Source organism: Microcaecilia unicolor, chromosome 7 (assembly GCF_901765095.1).
Source record: "Microcaecilia unicolor chromosome 7, aMicUni1.1, whole genome shotgun sequence".
Taxonomy (NCBI): Eukaryota; Metazoa; Chordata; class Amphibia; order Gymnophiona; family Siphonopidae; genus Microcaecilia; species Microcaecilia unicolor.
The window spans coordinates 97,782,678-97,796,515 of NC_044037.1; the positions used below are offsets into that span (position 1 = coordinate 97,782,678).

General features: G+C 47.1%; 1 protein-coding gene across 3 annotated transcripts in view; it reads left to right on the top strand.

Moving 5' to 3' along the window:
• Window positions 1-13,838, top strand: part of ENOX2 (ecto-NOX disulfide-thiol exchanger 2) — a 363,942-nt gene that overhangs the window by 91,481 nt on the left and 258,623 nt on the right. For all 3 annotated transcript variants that reach the window (XM_030209544.1, XM_030209543.1, XM_030209545.1), the window contains exon 5: window positions 12,168-12,374. In XM_030209544.1, coding sequence (XP_030065404.1) covers window positions 12,168-12,374 — 207 coding nt within the window. The remainder of the gene's footprint in view (window positions 1-12,167; window positions 12,375-13,838) is intronic.

Here is a 13,838-nt window from a genome sequence, read left to right on the forward strand (position 1 = left end):
TTTAGGGAGTGCTTGGGTACATCCCACCAGTTCCTGGATTCATCTGCTGCTGAAGCTAAGGAAGGAAAAATTAGGACTTACCTGATAATTTTCTTTCCTTTAGTCGCAGCAGATGAATCCAGGGTCCCTCCCTGGTTTCATGTTGTGTATATATAGTTCAGGAGTTAAGAAGAGAAGAGTTTCTTGGTTCATGTGTTGGACTTTGATTCACTGCGTTTCAGGAATGTTTTTTGTTGTGAGTAATGTTTGGTTGCGCTGAGCTTTTCTCTGCTTTGAAATGTGTGATATACTAAAGAGGAGAGGACCTGGGATCTCTGGGTCACTGCCTTCTTTTAGTGTTCTCTATCTCCACCTGCTGGTAGACGGATACAACCCACCAGTTCCTGGATTCATCTGCTGTGACTAAAGGAAAGAAAATTATCAGGCAAGTCCTAATTTTTCCATGTACTGATTTATATTTCCAGAGTTCTCACAGCAAATGCTCTGTTTCTAGTTATAGGCCTGTGTCAAACCTGACATACTTCTAAGCTCACCGAACTGGTCTTTTCCCAGTTTTTGTACCATATTGAGCAGGCTTGTGCTTACAATCCTAATCAGTCTGATGTTAGACTAGGGAGTGGAAAAAGGAGAGGCAGGTGACGGTGAAGTGGATCAGAAGGAATAGGGTCCCAGCTGGAAAGAGAGATACATCAGTATAGTAAAATCAGCTTCATTGATAAAACTTCTTGTATAAAAACCTGACATAGCCACATTTCTGCAACTGCCTGCATCAGGGAAATGACAAAACACTGCATAAGCAGGTAAAATGGAAATAAAATTTTCAAATCAATATTGAAAGGCGGCAGTGACTTATTCCCGGGGTGGGGACTCTACACCTGGTGAAACATGGTCACATGGGGCGCCTTGAATAATGCCTTTTTCTTCAATTTGTTGGTTTGCTGTGCTTGGTTTGAGGGTTCATGCTTTATCCTCTCTCTCCTGAGGAGGTGAAGTATTGACAGTTTCCCATAGTGAATGTTTTGGTTACACCTATGACCAAGAAGAATGCCATCTCTGTGAGGGCTTGGCTGTCAGAGATGCATGAGAAGAAGATGAAACTATAATTCAAGCTGGCCTTTTCCTCCACTACAGCAGATGTACAGACGTCCATGTGTGGGGGCTATGTGGCTAGAGCCATGTTGCAGTAGTTGCAACAGCTGCCTGAGTTCCCAGAGATGACCTAGGAGGAATTGGCAGTGGCCTTCCTAGCAGATATCTTCTCTGATTTGGTGCAAATAACCTCTAATTCTGTGGCCTCAGTTGTAGTGGCCCACTGAGTGGTGGACACAGCCTCCAAGAAGGGTCTGATCAAACTTCCCTTCAGGTGTTGTCTCCATTTTGGGGAGGGTCAGGAGAAACTGGATAAGGACCTGAGGAAGACTTGTCCATTCCGGCTTCCCAAGAGTCTGTGTGCTGTCTCGTTCAAGTCCTGTCCTAGGAGAGGAGGCCACTTTCAGTTAGATAGGGGTCAGTTCAGGCTTCCTCGAGGCCAACTTTTGTGATCCTTTGAGGTCAGGAGATTCTCGGATCTCTGGCTCTTCCAGAGGCTCAAGAGATGCACAGTGAGGGTAGCTGGGCCTCTCGCTAGCTCAGATAGAGGGCAGGCTACACCCTGGAGTTTGCTCATTCAGTCCATGATGCCTTCATTGTCTCACACTGTGGCTTGTCTATACACCTGCAGGTCGTCTCAGTTACTCTCCAGCATCTGCTAAAACTGGACATGATGGAACCCATACTGCCTCCAGAGTAGGAGCAACGTTGCTACTCCATTTATTTTGTGATCTCAATGAAAGGTGGCTCTATTAGAATGACTGTTCTCTAATTAAGACATGGGCATTCAAAAGGTCAAGTGAGATTGCCAAAGTGACGTCTCATCCCTTTTATCATTTTCGTCACCCTTCTGTCTAACTTTTCTAATGCCACTATTATCTTTTTTTGAGATGCAGTGACCAGAAATTCACACAGTATTCGAGGTGTGCTCGCACCATGGAGCCGATAACAAAGGCATTATAACATTCTGATTTTTGCTTTCCATTCCTTTCGTAATGATACCAAACTTATTTGCTTTCTTAGCCACTGTTGCACACTGAGCAGATGGTTTAAAAGTATCACCACCTAGATCCTTTTCCTGATCAGCGACTCCTAATGTGGAACCTTGCATCCCATAGCTATAATTTGGGCTCTTTCCCACGTGCATCGGTTTGCACTTCCTCACATTAAATGTCATCTGCCATTTGGATGCTCAGTCTCCCAAGGTCCTCTTACAATTTTTCACAATTCTCTTGTGATTTAACAACTTTGAATAACTTTGAGTCATCAGCAAATTTAATTACCTCACTAGATACCCATTTCTAGATTATTTATAAATATGTTAAAAAGCAACGGTCCTAGCACAGACCCCTGGGGATCCCTACTATCTATCTTTCTCTATTAAGTATACTGACCATTTAACCCTACTCTCTGTTTTCTATCTCTTAATCAGTTTCAAGTCCACAATAGGACTTTATCTCCTATTGTAACCTAGGGTCTAAGAAAAAAAAAAACTTACCCGGGGTCCGGTCTGGGGCCCCAGACCTCCGAGGATTCGGGGCTGAGTTGGGGCCGAGAAGGGGTGCTGCGAAAAGCAGCATTGTAAATTTGGGAGTCCAGGGAGGGATTGGATGTTCGGGGCCGATTTCAGGCCCGTTAGGGAAGCTGGGGAGGTTTTTTTTGGCCAATTCGGGGCCCGGTGTTTAAAGGGGCGCTGCAGCAGGCAGCGGGACAAATTTGGTAGGTCTTCGGGCCCTGTTTTAGGGCCGTTTTGCTTCGGGGTTCGGGCGTAGGGTTGTGGGAAGAGGCGCCGCCGTTTTCATGTCCGGGGACGATTGGGGACGTCCCCGGACCAGATGAGATGAGGTCGGGTTCGGTGGTGGGCGCAGAGGCGCCGAAGAAGCGGGCGAGGCCTGTTTTTAGGCCTGGAGTTGGAGAGGAGAAGCGACGAGAGGAGAGGAAACGTGCTCCCGATGGCGTTTCGGGAACGCACGCCGGACCGGAGCTCCGTTTAGGCCTAAGCCGGGGCCTAAATTTTCGGACGGAGCTCCGGGAGTTTTTTTGATTTTTTGATTTTTGTCTCCGTTTTTGCGTCCGGAAGTCCGGGACCAGAACCGGAGGGGGTCTTCGAATAAGGTGAAAATCACGGACAAGGTAAGGGGTCTTTTGACCTGAAATTTTATTCTGTTTATTTTTAAATTAAGTAAATACAGTTTTTGATTTTTTAAAAATCAGGAGTTTAAGTTTTTTAAATTTGGTTTATATATTCGTGATCGGGGAATTTTTCTGGATTTTTGGGGTGGGTTAGGTTTTAAATTTAAATATTTTTAGAGGGTATTTTGGAGGGGTGCTAGTTTGAAGGAGTTAGGAAAGGGTTAACAAATTGAATTCGATGTAGCAGGTAGAGGGGAAGGTAAGGAAATTTTTAAGGTGGGTTTAAAATAATTTGGGGATTTTGGGGGGATTTTAGGGGTAAATATTGTGGGGCGGGTATTAAAAAGGGTTAAATTTGAAAAATAAATTCATAGATCAGGAGTATAGGTAGTGCTTGGTGGTGGGTGTAAATTTGGGACAGTTTGATGGAAATTTTGGGGTTAAATTATTATTTTTAGTAATTTTCCATTAAAGTCTATGGGAAAAATAAAAGTAAAATGGGGCTACAGTTGGGCTTCTCAGAATTCCGTTTGCTACTGGAAAAAAATGGAATTCTGAGGGTGAGTCTGGCTGAGGGGGAGCGGAATTCTGCGCTGGGGTTCCGTTACCTAGGAGACGGTGAGTTGGCTGTGGTCAGAGGAGGCTGAAGACAGCGAGGCGAGAGGGTGTGTGTGTGCAGTGCTGGCGGAGTTTGTGAGAAAAGGGAAGGAATTAAAGGAAAATTTAAGAAATGAATGTAGGAGAATGAGAATGTTAAAGGGTGAATGAAGGGTAAGTGAGAGGAATAGGGGAATTGTGAATGTGTACCTAAAGTGTCTGAAAGGGGGTTCCAAGGGATTGAGAAAAAGAGTGAATGGGGTGTTAACCTGTCAGGGAAGGGGAAAAATAGCTGTGAGAAAGGTTTGAGTTGAATGAGGATGCATGGGTTCCTGAAGAGTTGGGTGCGCCTCCTCTATAGATAGGAAACCAGTGATTGAGCTTAGGTTAAAAGGACATAGGGAAAATTAATCTGGTTTTATTTTAGTGAAACCGGCCACAGTTTTATGATCCAAAATTTAAACCCATCTAGGATAGGGAAAACTCATATGAGGTTAGGGAGTGAGGGTTTTATTCCCATTTTAAGTTTTTAAGAGTGAGGTGTAGGGTGAAGACGAGCTACAGAACCGGACATCGGAGGAATCAGTTCCAGGGCTCCAACGCAAGACAGATTTCCAGAGGAAAAAAACACAAAATTTTCATGGACAGTTAAGTGAAGGTTATTCTGTGGAAAAAAAAACAAAAACAATTCAATTAAATACTTACCTGAGGAGACAGCTGATCCGTGGTACCTAGAAAAGAAAGAGAGAAAAAAAACCCCACAAAGAATCAATTTCTTGCAGGGGAAATTCTACACGTAATAGTTGGAAAAAAAGAAAAGTAACTGTCTATTTTGGCTGGGGAATTTAGGAAATAAACTTAAGTACTTATCTGATATATTTTCTGTATGCTGCAAGAGTTCCTGCAGGGAGACAAAGAGGTGACATAAGGATACTGACACCACATTGATTCATATTACATAAAATGTCTAGTTAGGTTTTTCTGAATTCATTAGTGCTACTGTAGTTGTGCATACAATTGAAGCATGTTATAAATAAATCTTTTAAATTGTTTTACTTGCTAATTGAGAAGTTGTGTTTTGTTGTCCACAAAAAGGGGTAAAATCCTGAATTTAGTTTCAATTCCTCGCTCATCCTTAGAGGGTTAGCGACGAGGTTAGTTTTTGTAGCTTGCCCCTCATGCCTGTGAGCTGGTAACTGGGAAGTCGCCACGACTATCAACATCTGGCTTCCCAGTTTCCTGCTCTATTTACGTCATCCACAGGCATAGGTGGGGGGGGGGGTCTCGCTTACACTATCCCATGACTTTCCTCAGGAGTCTTTCATTATGTCCTTTTTAAAATGCTTTTTGAAAATCCAGATACACAATATCATCAGCTCACCTTTATCCACATGTTTGTTCACCCCTTCAAAGAAAATGTAGTAGATTGGTGAGGCAAGATTTCTCTTCACTTAATCCATGTTGGCTTTGTCTCATTAATCCATCCTTATGTATATGCTCTGTAATTTTGTTCTTATAATAGTATCTACCATTTTGCATGGCACCAACGTCAGGCTTGCTGGTTTTTAATTTCCTGGATCACCTCTGGAACCTTTTCTAAAAATTGGCGTTACATTGTCCACCCTCCAATCTTCCAGAGCCATGCTTGATTTTAAAGATAAATTTCATGTTACTAACAGTAGTTCTGCAAATTCATTTTTCAATTCTATCAGTACTCTGGGATGTATACCATCTGGTCCAGTGGATTTGCTATTCTACAGTTTGTCAAATTGCCCCATTTACATTTTCCAGGTTTAGAGATTTGACTCAGTTTTCTGACTCATCAGCATTGAATACCATTTCTGACATTGGTATCTCTCCCATATCTTCCGTGGTGAAGACTGAAGCAAAGAATTCATTTATTCTCTCAGTGGCCTTGACTTCCCTGAGTGCCCCTTTTAGCAGTCCAACTTCCAACTGATTCTTTTGCAAGCTTCTTGCTTTTAATATACCTAAAAAAAAAATTTTGACTGTGTTTTTTGCCTCCAATGCAATCTTTCAAAGTCTTTTTGCCTTCCTTATCAGTGCTTTGCATTTGACATGCCATTCCTTATTTATATTTTATTTATTTATAGCAGTATTTATATCCCTCATTCTCCAAATATATTTGGTTGTATGTGGCTTATAAATATAGATTGCCCTATCCCTCCCTCCTTATTCTGTACTCCTAGTTGATAAGATTTTGTGAAATGTAACCTAGGTTTTCCTATTGTTAGACTTTGTTTTCTTTTCCTTACCCTTGTATGTTTCTTTTCATATTTATTGTCAAGGACAAAGATTCTGCTGAGATACGTGCTATATCAAATTTAAAGTGATGATGATTGACCTTTATTTTGACTTAAATGGTTATGAGAGGCGTGTGTCTGCTACTACGTAAATATTTTTCTCCGAGGACAAGCAGGCTGCTTGTTCTCACATGTGGGTGACGTCCAACAGCAGCCCCAGATCGGAGATCTTCCTAGCAACAAAGATTTGCTAGCCCTCACGTGCGCATGTGCGACCGTCTTCCCGCCCACACGAGAGCGTGTTCCTCAGTCCAGTCTTCTTTTTTCTGTGACTCAAGACGGCTGTTTACAGTCGTGCTGTGCCTCAAGGAAACCCCTCGCGCATTTTTCGCCGCTTTCTTCCTTTCGGAAAGTGTTCGGAAAGTTCTCTGTTGTGTTCTTGTCAAAAAAAAAAAAAACTTTTCCTTTATTCTTTAGTTTTTTCCCATTAAGTTTTCTTTTGTTCATCGGAAGCGGCCTTTTCGGCCGGCCATATGGGTTTTTCCCTGTTTTTGGTGCTCTCTTTTTGGCATCATCGCGAATTTTGATTTCGCCGGCGTGATTTTTCCACCCATGACATCGAAACCTGCCAGCGGCTTCAAGAAGTGCACGTGGTGCAGCCGGATGATTTCACTCACTGATAGGCAGATTTCGTGTCTTCACTGTTTGGGGGCTGGTCATCGTCCCCAAGCCAGCACTCTCTGTCTTCTGTTGAAGAAGAGGACCCAGGCAGCGAGATTGGCTCAGTGGAACCTTTTGTTCGGAGCCTCGTCCGGTACTTCAACACCCGTGGTACCGAGGTCGTCGGAAGGTGCATCGTCATCAGGAGCGCAGGTGAAGGCTGTCCATTCCACTGCTGGTAGCGGTGAGCCCTCGAGTAGGTCTCCGCCTGCCTCGAGGGCTCCTGCGGTACAGGCCCCCCGGGATCGACCTGTTTCGGACCCGGCCCCGAGGAGGCGTTTGGATTCAATGTCTTCCTCTTCGGTACCGGGAGGTTCCGGTGACGTGCTTCGTACGAAGGCAAAGAAGCATCATCATTGGTCGCCTTCCCGTCTCTGTACCGAAAGCTCCGGGACGCCGAAGGATTCGGCACCCACTAAGCGTCGACACCGGGAGTACCACTCACCCTCCATACAAGAGGTGTCGATGCATTCTGCTCCGGACAGCCCGGTACCGCCTCCGCGCCCCAGGCAGATTCTGAGCTCGTCGCCTGTACCGGCACCACTGCCTTCCTCGACAGCCGCTCTGAACGAGAGCCTCCGGGCCATCCTTCCAGGGATCCTGGAAGAGCTGCTACGCCCGTCCGCTCCGGTACCAGGGGTGCTTGTGCCGCCGGTGCCGTTGAGAGAGGCGACATCGATGGAGGGAGCTTCATCGCCGCCGGTGCGGGAGTCTTCCTCTCGGCATACCCACCGTGGCCAAGTTTCCACGGAGTCGAGATGGACCTGGCTTCGGACTGAAGTTCACGGTGTCAGATACCGATGGTGATGCCTCATGGGAAGCAGAGGAGGACACGAGATATTTCTCTGACGAGGAGTCTTGTGGTCTCTCCTCTGATCCTACTCTCTCTCCTGAATGGCAGCTTTCTCCTCCCGAGAGTCTGTCTTTCGCGGCCTTTGTCCAGGAAATGTCTACGGCCATTCCCTTCCCTGTGGTTACGGAGGATGAGCCCAGGGCCGAGATGTTTGAGCTTTAGGACTATCCTTCGCCACCTAAGGAATCATCCACTGTACCCATGCATCATGTCCTCAAACAGACATTGCTGGCGAACTGGGCGAAGCCGTTATCTAATCCCCACATTCCCAAGAAAATTGAATCCCAGTATCAGATCCATGGGGACCCAGAGTTAATGAGGACCCAGTTGCCCCATGACTCTGGTGTGGTGGATCTGGCCCTTATGAAGGTCAAGAGTTCTAGGGAGTACGCTTTGGCGCCCCCGGGCCATGACTCTAGAACCTTGGATTCTTTTCGGCGGAAGGCCTACCATTCTGCAATGCTCATTTCCAAAATCCAGTCATACCAGCTCTATATGAGCATTCATATGCGGAACAATGTGCGGCAGTTGGCGGACTTGGTGGACAAGCTCCCTTCTGAGCAGGCCAAGCCTTTCAGCAGGTGGTCAGGCAGCTGAAGGCGTGTCGTAAATTCCTGGCCAGGGGTGTTTACGATTCTTTTGATGTCGCGTCCATGGCTGCTGCTCAAGGTGTGGTGATGCGCAGACTCTCATGGCTGCGTGCCTCCGACCTAGAGAATAGACTCCAGCAGCGGATTGCGGATGCTCCTTGCCGGGGGGATAATATTTTTGGAGAAAAGGTTGAACAGGTGGTAGAGCAACTCCACCAGCGGGATACCGCTTTTGACAAATTCTCCCACCGGACGCCTTCAGCATCTACCTCAACTGGTAGACATTTTTATGGGGGAAGGAGGACTGTTCCCTATTCTTCTAATAAGCGTAGGTACAATCCTCCCTCTCGCCAGCCCCAGCGCGCTCGTTCCTGTCAACAGCGTGTGCCTCAACAGGCCCCGGCGGCTCCCCAGCAAAAGCAAGGGACAGGCTTTTGACTGGCTCCAGGAGAGCATAGCCGAAATCAAAGTGTCCGTGCCGGACAATCTGCCGGGGGGGGGGGGGGAGGTTAAAATTTTTTCACCAAAGGTGGCCTCTCATAACCTCCGACCAGTGGGTTCTCCAAATAGTCCGGCTGGGATAATCCCTCAATTTGATCTCAAAACCTCCAAATTGTCCACCGGGAGCTCAGTCCTTCAGCTTCCACCACAAGCAGGTACTTGCAGAGGAACTCTCCGCCTTTCTCAGCACCAATGCGGTCGAGCCCGTGCCACCGGGGCAGGAAGGGTTGGGATTCTATTCCAGGTACTTCCTTGTGGAAATGAAAACTGGGGGGATGCCTCCTAGACCTAAGGGCCCTGAACAAATATCTGGTCCGAGAAAAGTTCAGGATGCTTTCCCTGGGCACCCTTCTTCCCATGATTCAGGCAAACGATTGGCTATGCTCTCTGGACTTAAATGACGCTTACACTCACATACCGATACTGCAAGCTCACAGACAGTATCTTCAATTCTGTCTGGAAACACGGCATTTTCAGTATTGTGTGCTACCCTTTGTTCTCGCCTCTGCGCCCAGGGTGTTTACAAAATGCCTGGCTGCCGTAGCGGCGTCTTTACGCAGACTGGGAGTGCACGTGTTCCCTTATCTCGACGATTGGCTGGTGAAGAACACCTCCGAGGCAGGAGCTCTACTGTCTATGCAGATGACTGTTTGACTCCTGGAGCTACTAGGGTTTGTGATCAATTATCCAAAGTCCCATCTTCTTCCAGTACAGAAATTAGAATTCATAGGCGCTCTGCTGGACTCTCAGATGGCTTGTGCCTACCTCCCCGAAACGAGGGCCAGCAATCTCCTGCCTCTTGTTTCCTGGGTGCGAGCAGATCACAGCTCGGCAGATGTTGAGATTGCTTGGCCACATGGCCTCCACAGTTCATGTGACTCCCATGGCCTGCCTTCACATGAGATCGGCTCAATGGGCCCTAGCTTCTCAGTGGTACCAAGCTGCTGAGGACCTAGAGGACGTAGTCCTGCTGTCCACGAGTTTTCTCCAATCCCTGCATTGGTGGACAATTCGATCCAGTTTGACTCTGGGATGTCCCTTCCAAATTCCTCAGCCACAAAAAGTGCTGACTACGGATGCGTCTCTCCTGGGGTGGGGAGCTCATGTCGATGGGTTACACACCCAAGGGAGTTGGTCCCTCCAGGAACAAGGTTTACAGATCAATCTCCTGGAGTTGCGCGCGGTCTGGAACGCTCTAAAGGCTTTCAGGGATCGGCTGTCCCAGCAAATTATTCAAATTCAGACAGACAATCAGGTTGCCATGTATTACATCAACAAGCAGGGGGGCACCAGATCTCGCCCCCTGTGTCAGAAGACCGTCAGAATGTGGCTTTGGGCTCGCTGGTACGGCATGTTTCTTCAGGCCACGTATCTGGCAGGCGTAAATAGTCTGGCCGACAGGTTGAGCAGGATAATGCAACCTCACGAGTGGTCGCTCAATTCCAGAGTAGTTCGCAAGATCTTCCAAGTGCGGGGCACCCCCTTGGTGGATCTCTTTGCCACTCGAGTCAACCACAAGGTCCCTCAGTTCTGTTCCAGACTTCAGGCCCACGGCAGGCTAGCGTCGGATGCCTTTCTCCTGGATTGGGGGGAAGGCCTCCTGTATGTTTATCCTCCCATACCTTTGGTGGGGAAGACTTTGCTGAAACTCGAGCAAGATCGAGGCACCATGATTCTGATCGCTCCCTTTTGGCCGCGTCAGATATGGTTCCCTCTTCTTCTGGAGTTGTCTTCCAGAGAACCGTGGAGATTGGAGTGTTTTCCAACTCTCATTACTCAAAATGAGGGGGCGCTTCTGCATCCCAACCTCTAGTCCCTGGCTCTCACGGCCTGGATGTTGAGGGCGTAGATTTTGCCTCCTTGGGTCTCTCCCGTGTCTTGCTTGCTTCCAGGAAAGATTCCACTAAGAAGAGTTACTCTTTTCTATGGCGGAGGTTTGCCGTCTGGTGTGACAGCAAGGCCTTAGATCCTCGCTCGTGTCCTACACAGACCCTGCTTGAATACCTTCTGCACTTGTCTGAGTCTGGTATTAAAACCAACTCTGTAAGGGTCCATCTTGGTGCGATTAGTGCATACCATTACCGTGTGGAAGGTAAGCCGATCTCTGGACAGCCTTTAGTTGTTCGTTTCATGAGAGGTTTGCTTTTGTCAAAGCCCCCCATCAAACCTCCTGCAGTGTCATGGGATCTCAATGTCGTTCTCACCCAGCTGATGAAACCCCCTTTCGAGCCACTGAATTCCTGCCATCTGAAGTACTTGACTTGGAAGGTCAATTTCTTGGTGGCAGTCACTTCAGCTCGCAGAGTCGGTGAGCTTCAGGCCTTAGTAGCTCATGCTCCTTATACTAAATTTCATCATAACAGAGTAGTCCTCCGCACTTGCCCTAAGTTTTTGCCGAAGGTGGTGTCGGACTTCCATCTTAACCAGTCAATTGTCTTGCCAACATTCTTTCCCCGTCCTCATACCCGCCCTGCTGAATTTCAGCTGCACACATTGGACTGCAAGCAAGCATTGGCCTTCTATCTGGAGCGGACAAGCCCATACAGACAGTCCGCCCAATTGTTTGTTTCTTTTGATCCCAACAGAAGGGGAGTGGCTGTTGGGAAACGCACCATATCCAATTGGCTAGCAGATTGCATTTCCTTCACTTACGCCTAGGCTGGTCTGACTCTTGAGGGTCATGTCACGGCTCATAGTGTTAGAGCCATGGCAGCGTTAGTGGCCCACTTGAAGTCAGCCACTATCGAAGAGATTTGCAAGGCTGCGACGTGGTCATCCATCCACATGTTCACCTCTCATTACTTCCTCCAGCAGGATACCCGACACGACAGTCGGTTTGGGCAGTCGGTGCTGCAGAATCTGTTTGGGGTTTAGAATCCAAGTCCACCCCCCTAGGCCCATTTTTATTCTGTTCCAGGCTGCACTCTCAGTTAGTTGGTTAAGTTGTAGGTCAATCTCAGTTATGTCCTCGCCGTTGCGAGGCCCAATTGACCATGTTTATTGTTTTGAGTGAGCCTGGGGGCTAGGGATATACCCCATCAGTGAGAACAAGCAGCCTGCTTGTCCTCGGAGAAAGCGAAAGCTGCATATCTGTAGAAGGTATTCTCCGAGGACAGCAGGCTGATTGTTCTCACCAACCCGCCCACCTCCCCTTTGGCGTTGTCTCTTCCCTTGTCTTGCTGTTTACTGGACTGAGGAACACGCTCTCGTGCGGGCAGGAAGACGGTCGCGCATGCGCACGTGAGGGCTAGCAAACGTTTGTTGCTAGGAAGATCTCCGATCTGGGGCTGCCGTTGGACGTCACCCACATGTGAGAACAATCAGTCTGCTGTCCTCGGAGAATACCTTCTATAGGTATGTAGCTTTCACTATATTCTGCTGTTTTGATTTTCTCAACTTTATTTTTTTGTTATATTTTAGATCTCCCTCCTCCTGCCAGAAGGGAAAGGCCACCAGGATGTAAAACAGTGTTTGTGGGTGGCCTGCCAGAAAATGCAACAGATGAGATTATTTTAGAGATATTTGAGCAGTGTGGGGAGCTTGTAGCCATTCGCAAGAGTAAGAAAAACTTCTGTCACATTCGCTTTACAGATGAGCTCGCTATAGATAAAGCAGTCTATCTCTCTGGTAAGTCTTAGGCAGGGTTAAAGTTCTTTTTAGACCTGGTTTAAACACAGAATTCTGTGTATGTATATTTAATGATTAATTTGGAGGTGGGAAACCTTTCAGACTGAGAGATGTTGAAAAGAATTTCTCTGAGGGTTAAATGAAAAATAATGCTGCCACCTCCATAATTCATCAACAGATGGCAGAACTGATGCACTACATGGGTTTACTCATGGATGTAACTACAAGCATCTCCATACATCTAATTGCAACCAATGTCATCTATGTTATACAGTGTCTGTGCCTACTGCTGTACATTGGGAAAAAACAAAAGACTTATCAAAAGCTGTATAATAGAACCTTGACGTATCAGTAGAAGTATCTAATCTGCACCCCTTGTGGACCACTAGAAATCCTCAGGACACTCTCTATAGATGATCTTAAGTTTTTTGTTTTCAAGATCCTCAAGTGCAACTGGCAAAGGAAGATTATGGACCAAATGCTGATTCGTGAAGAACAGAGACTCATTTTTCAATTACAAACCTTAGCTTCACTAGGGTTAAGCCAAGACATAGACTATAAGCCTTTCATTTAAGTAGACAAATAGGAAATAGAAGCTGCTTCTTTACTGTTTTACCTAGTGATGCAGAATTTACATCATCATTCCTCCTACAGGATCACATGAAGGTTTTTCGACATACCCTTAGTGGTTTAGAACTGTGTTATGATCTCCAAAGTACCTGACTAAAACCCTATTTTTTCCAATTACATATGAGCCTTGATGTTAGTACTTTATGTATTCTACACCTACCTGTTCCAATTAGGCATAAATATAACCAAATGTCCTTTGAGTTTAGTATTCAGTACACGTACTCTATTCATATCTAATATAATAATTTGCTCCTCCAACATTCCAATGTGTCTCACTGGGATTGTAACCACCTGCTGACATCACTCCTCCAACGTTCCAATGTGTGTGTCTGGGATTGTAACCACCTGCTGACGTCACTCCTCCAACGTTCTCCGTCCCCCCTCCCTCCCAGTTCCACGGGACCCTGGAACTGGAAGGGAGGGACAGAGGAAGGGGGGACCCTGGAAATGGGAGGGAGGGAGGGGGACACTGGAACTCGGAAGGGGAGGGAGGGGGGCCTGGAACTCGGAGGGAGGTGGAGGGAGCAGGGGAGAAATGCTGCACATGGATGGATGGAGGGGGCAGAGCACAGAGGATGTTGCCTGCATATGGATGAATGCAGGGGAGGGAGGGGACCCTGAAACTCGGAGGGAGGCAGGGAGGGGACGACCCTGGAACTCAGAGGCAGGGAGGGGACGACAACCCTGGAACTCGGAGGGGGGGGGGGGGGACAACAACCCTGGAACTCGGAGGGAGTGTAGGGGTATTTCCCTGTGATCTAGCCTGAGCTGGTCTTGGCCTATACAAGCCTATGACATCTTGGTACAATAAGATGACTGCGGCAACCCTCTGAC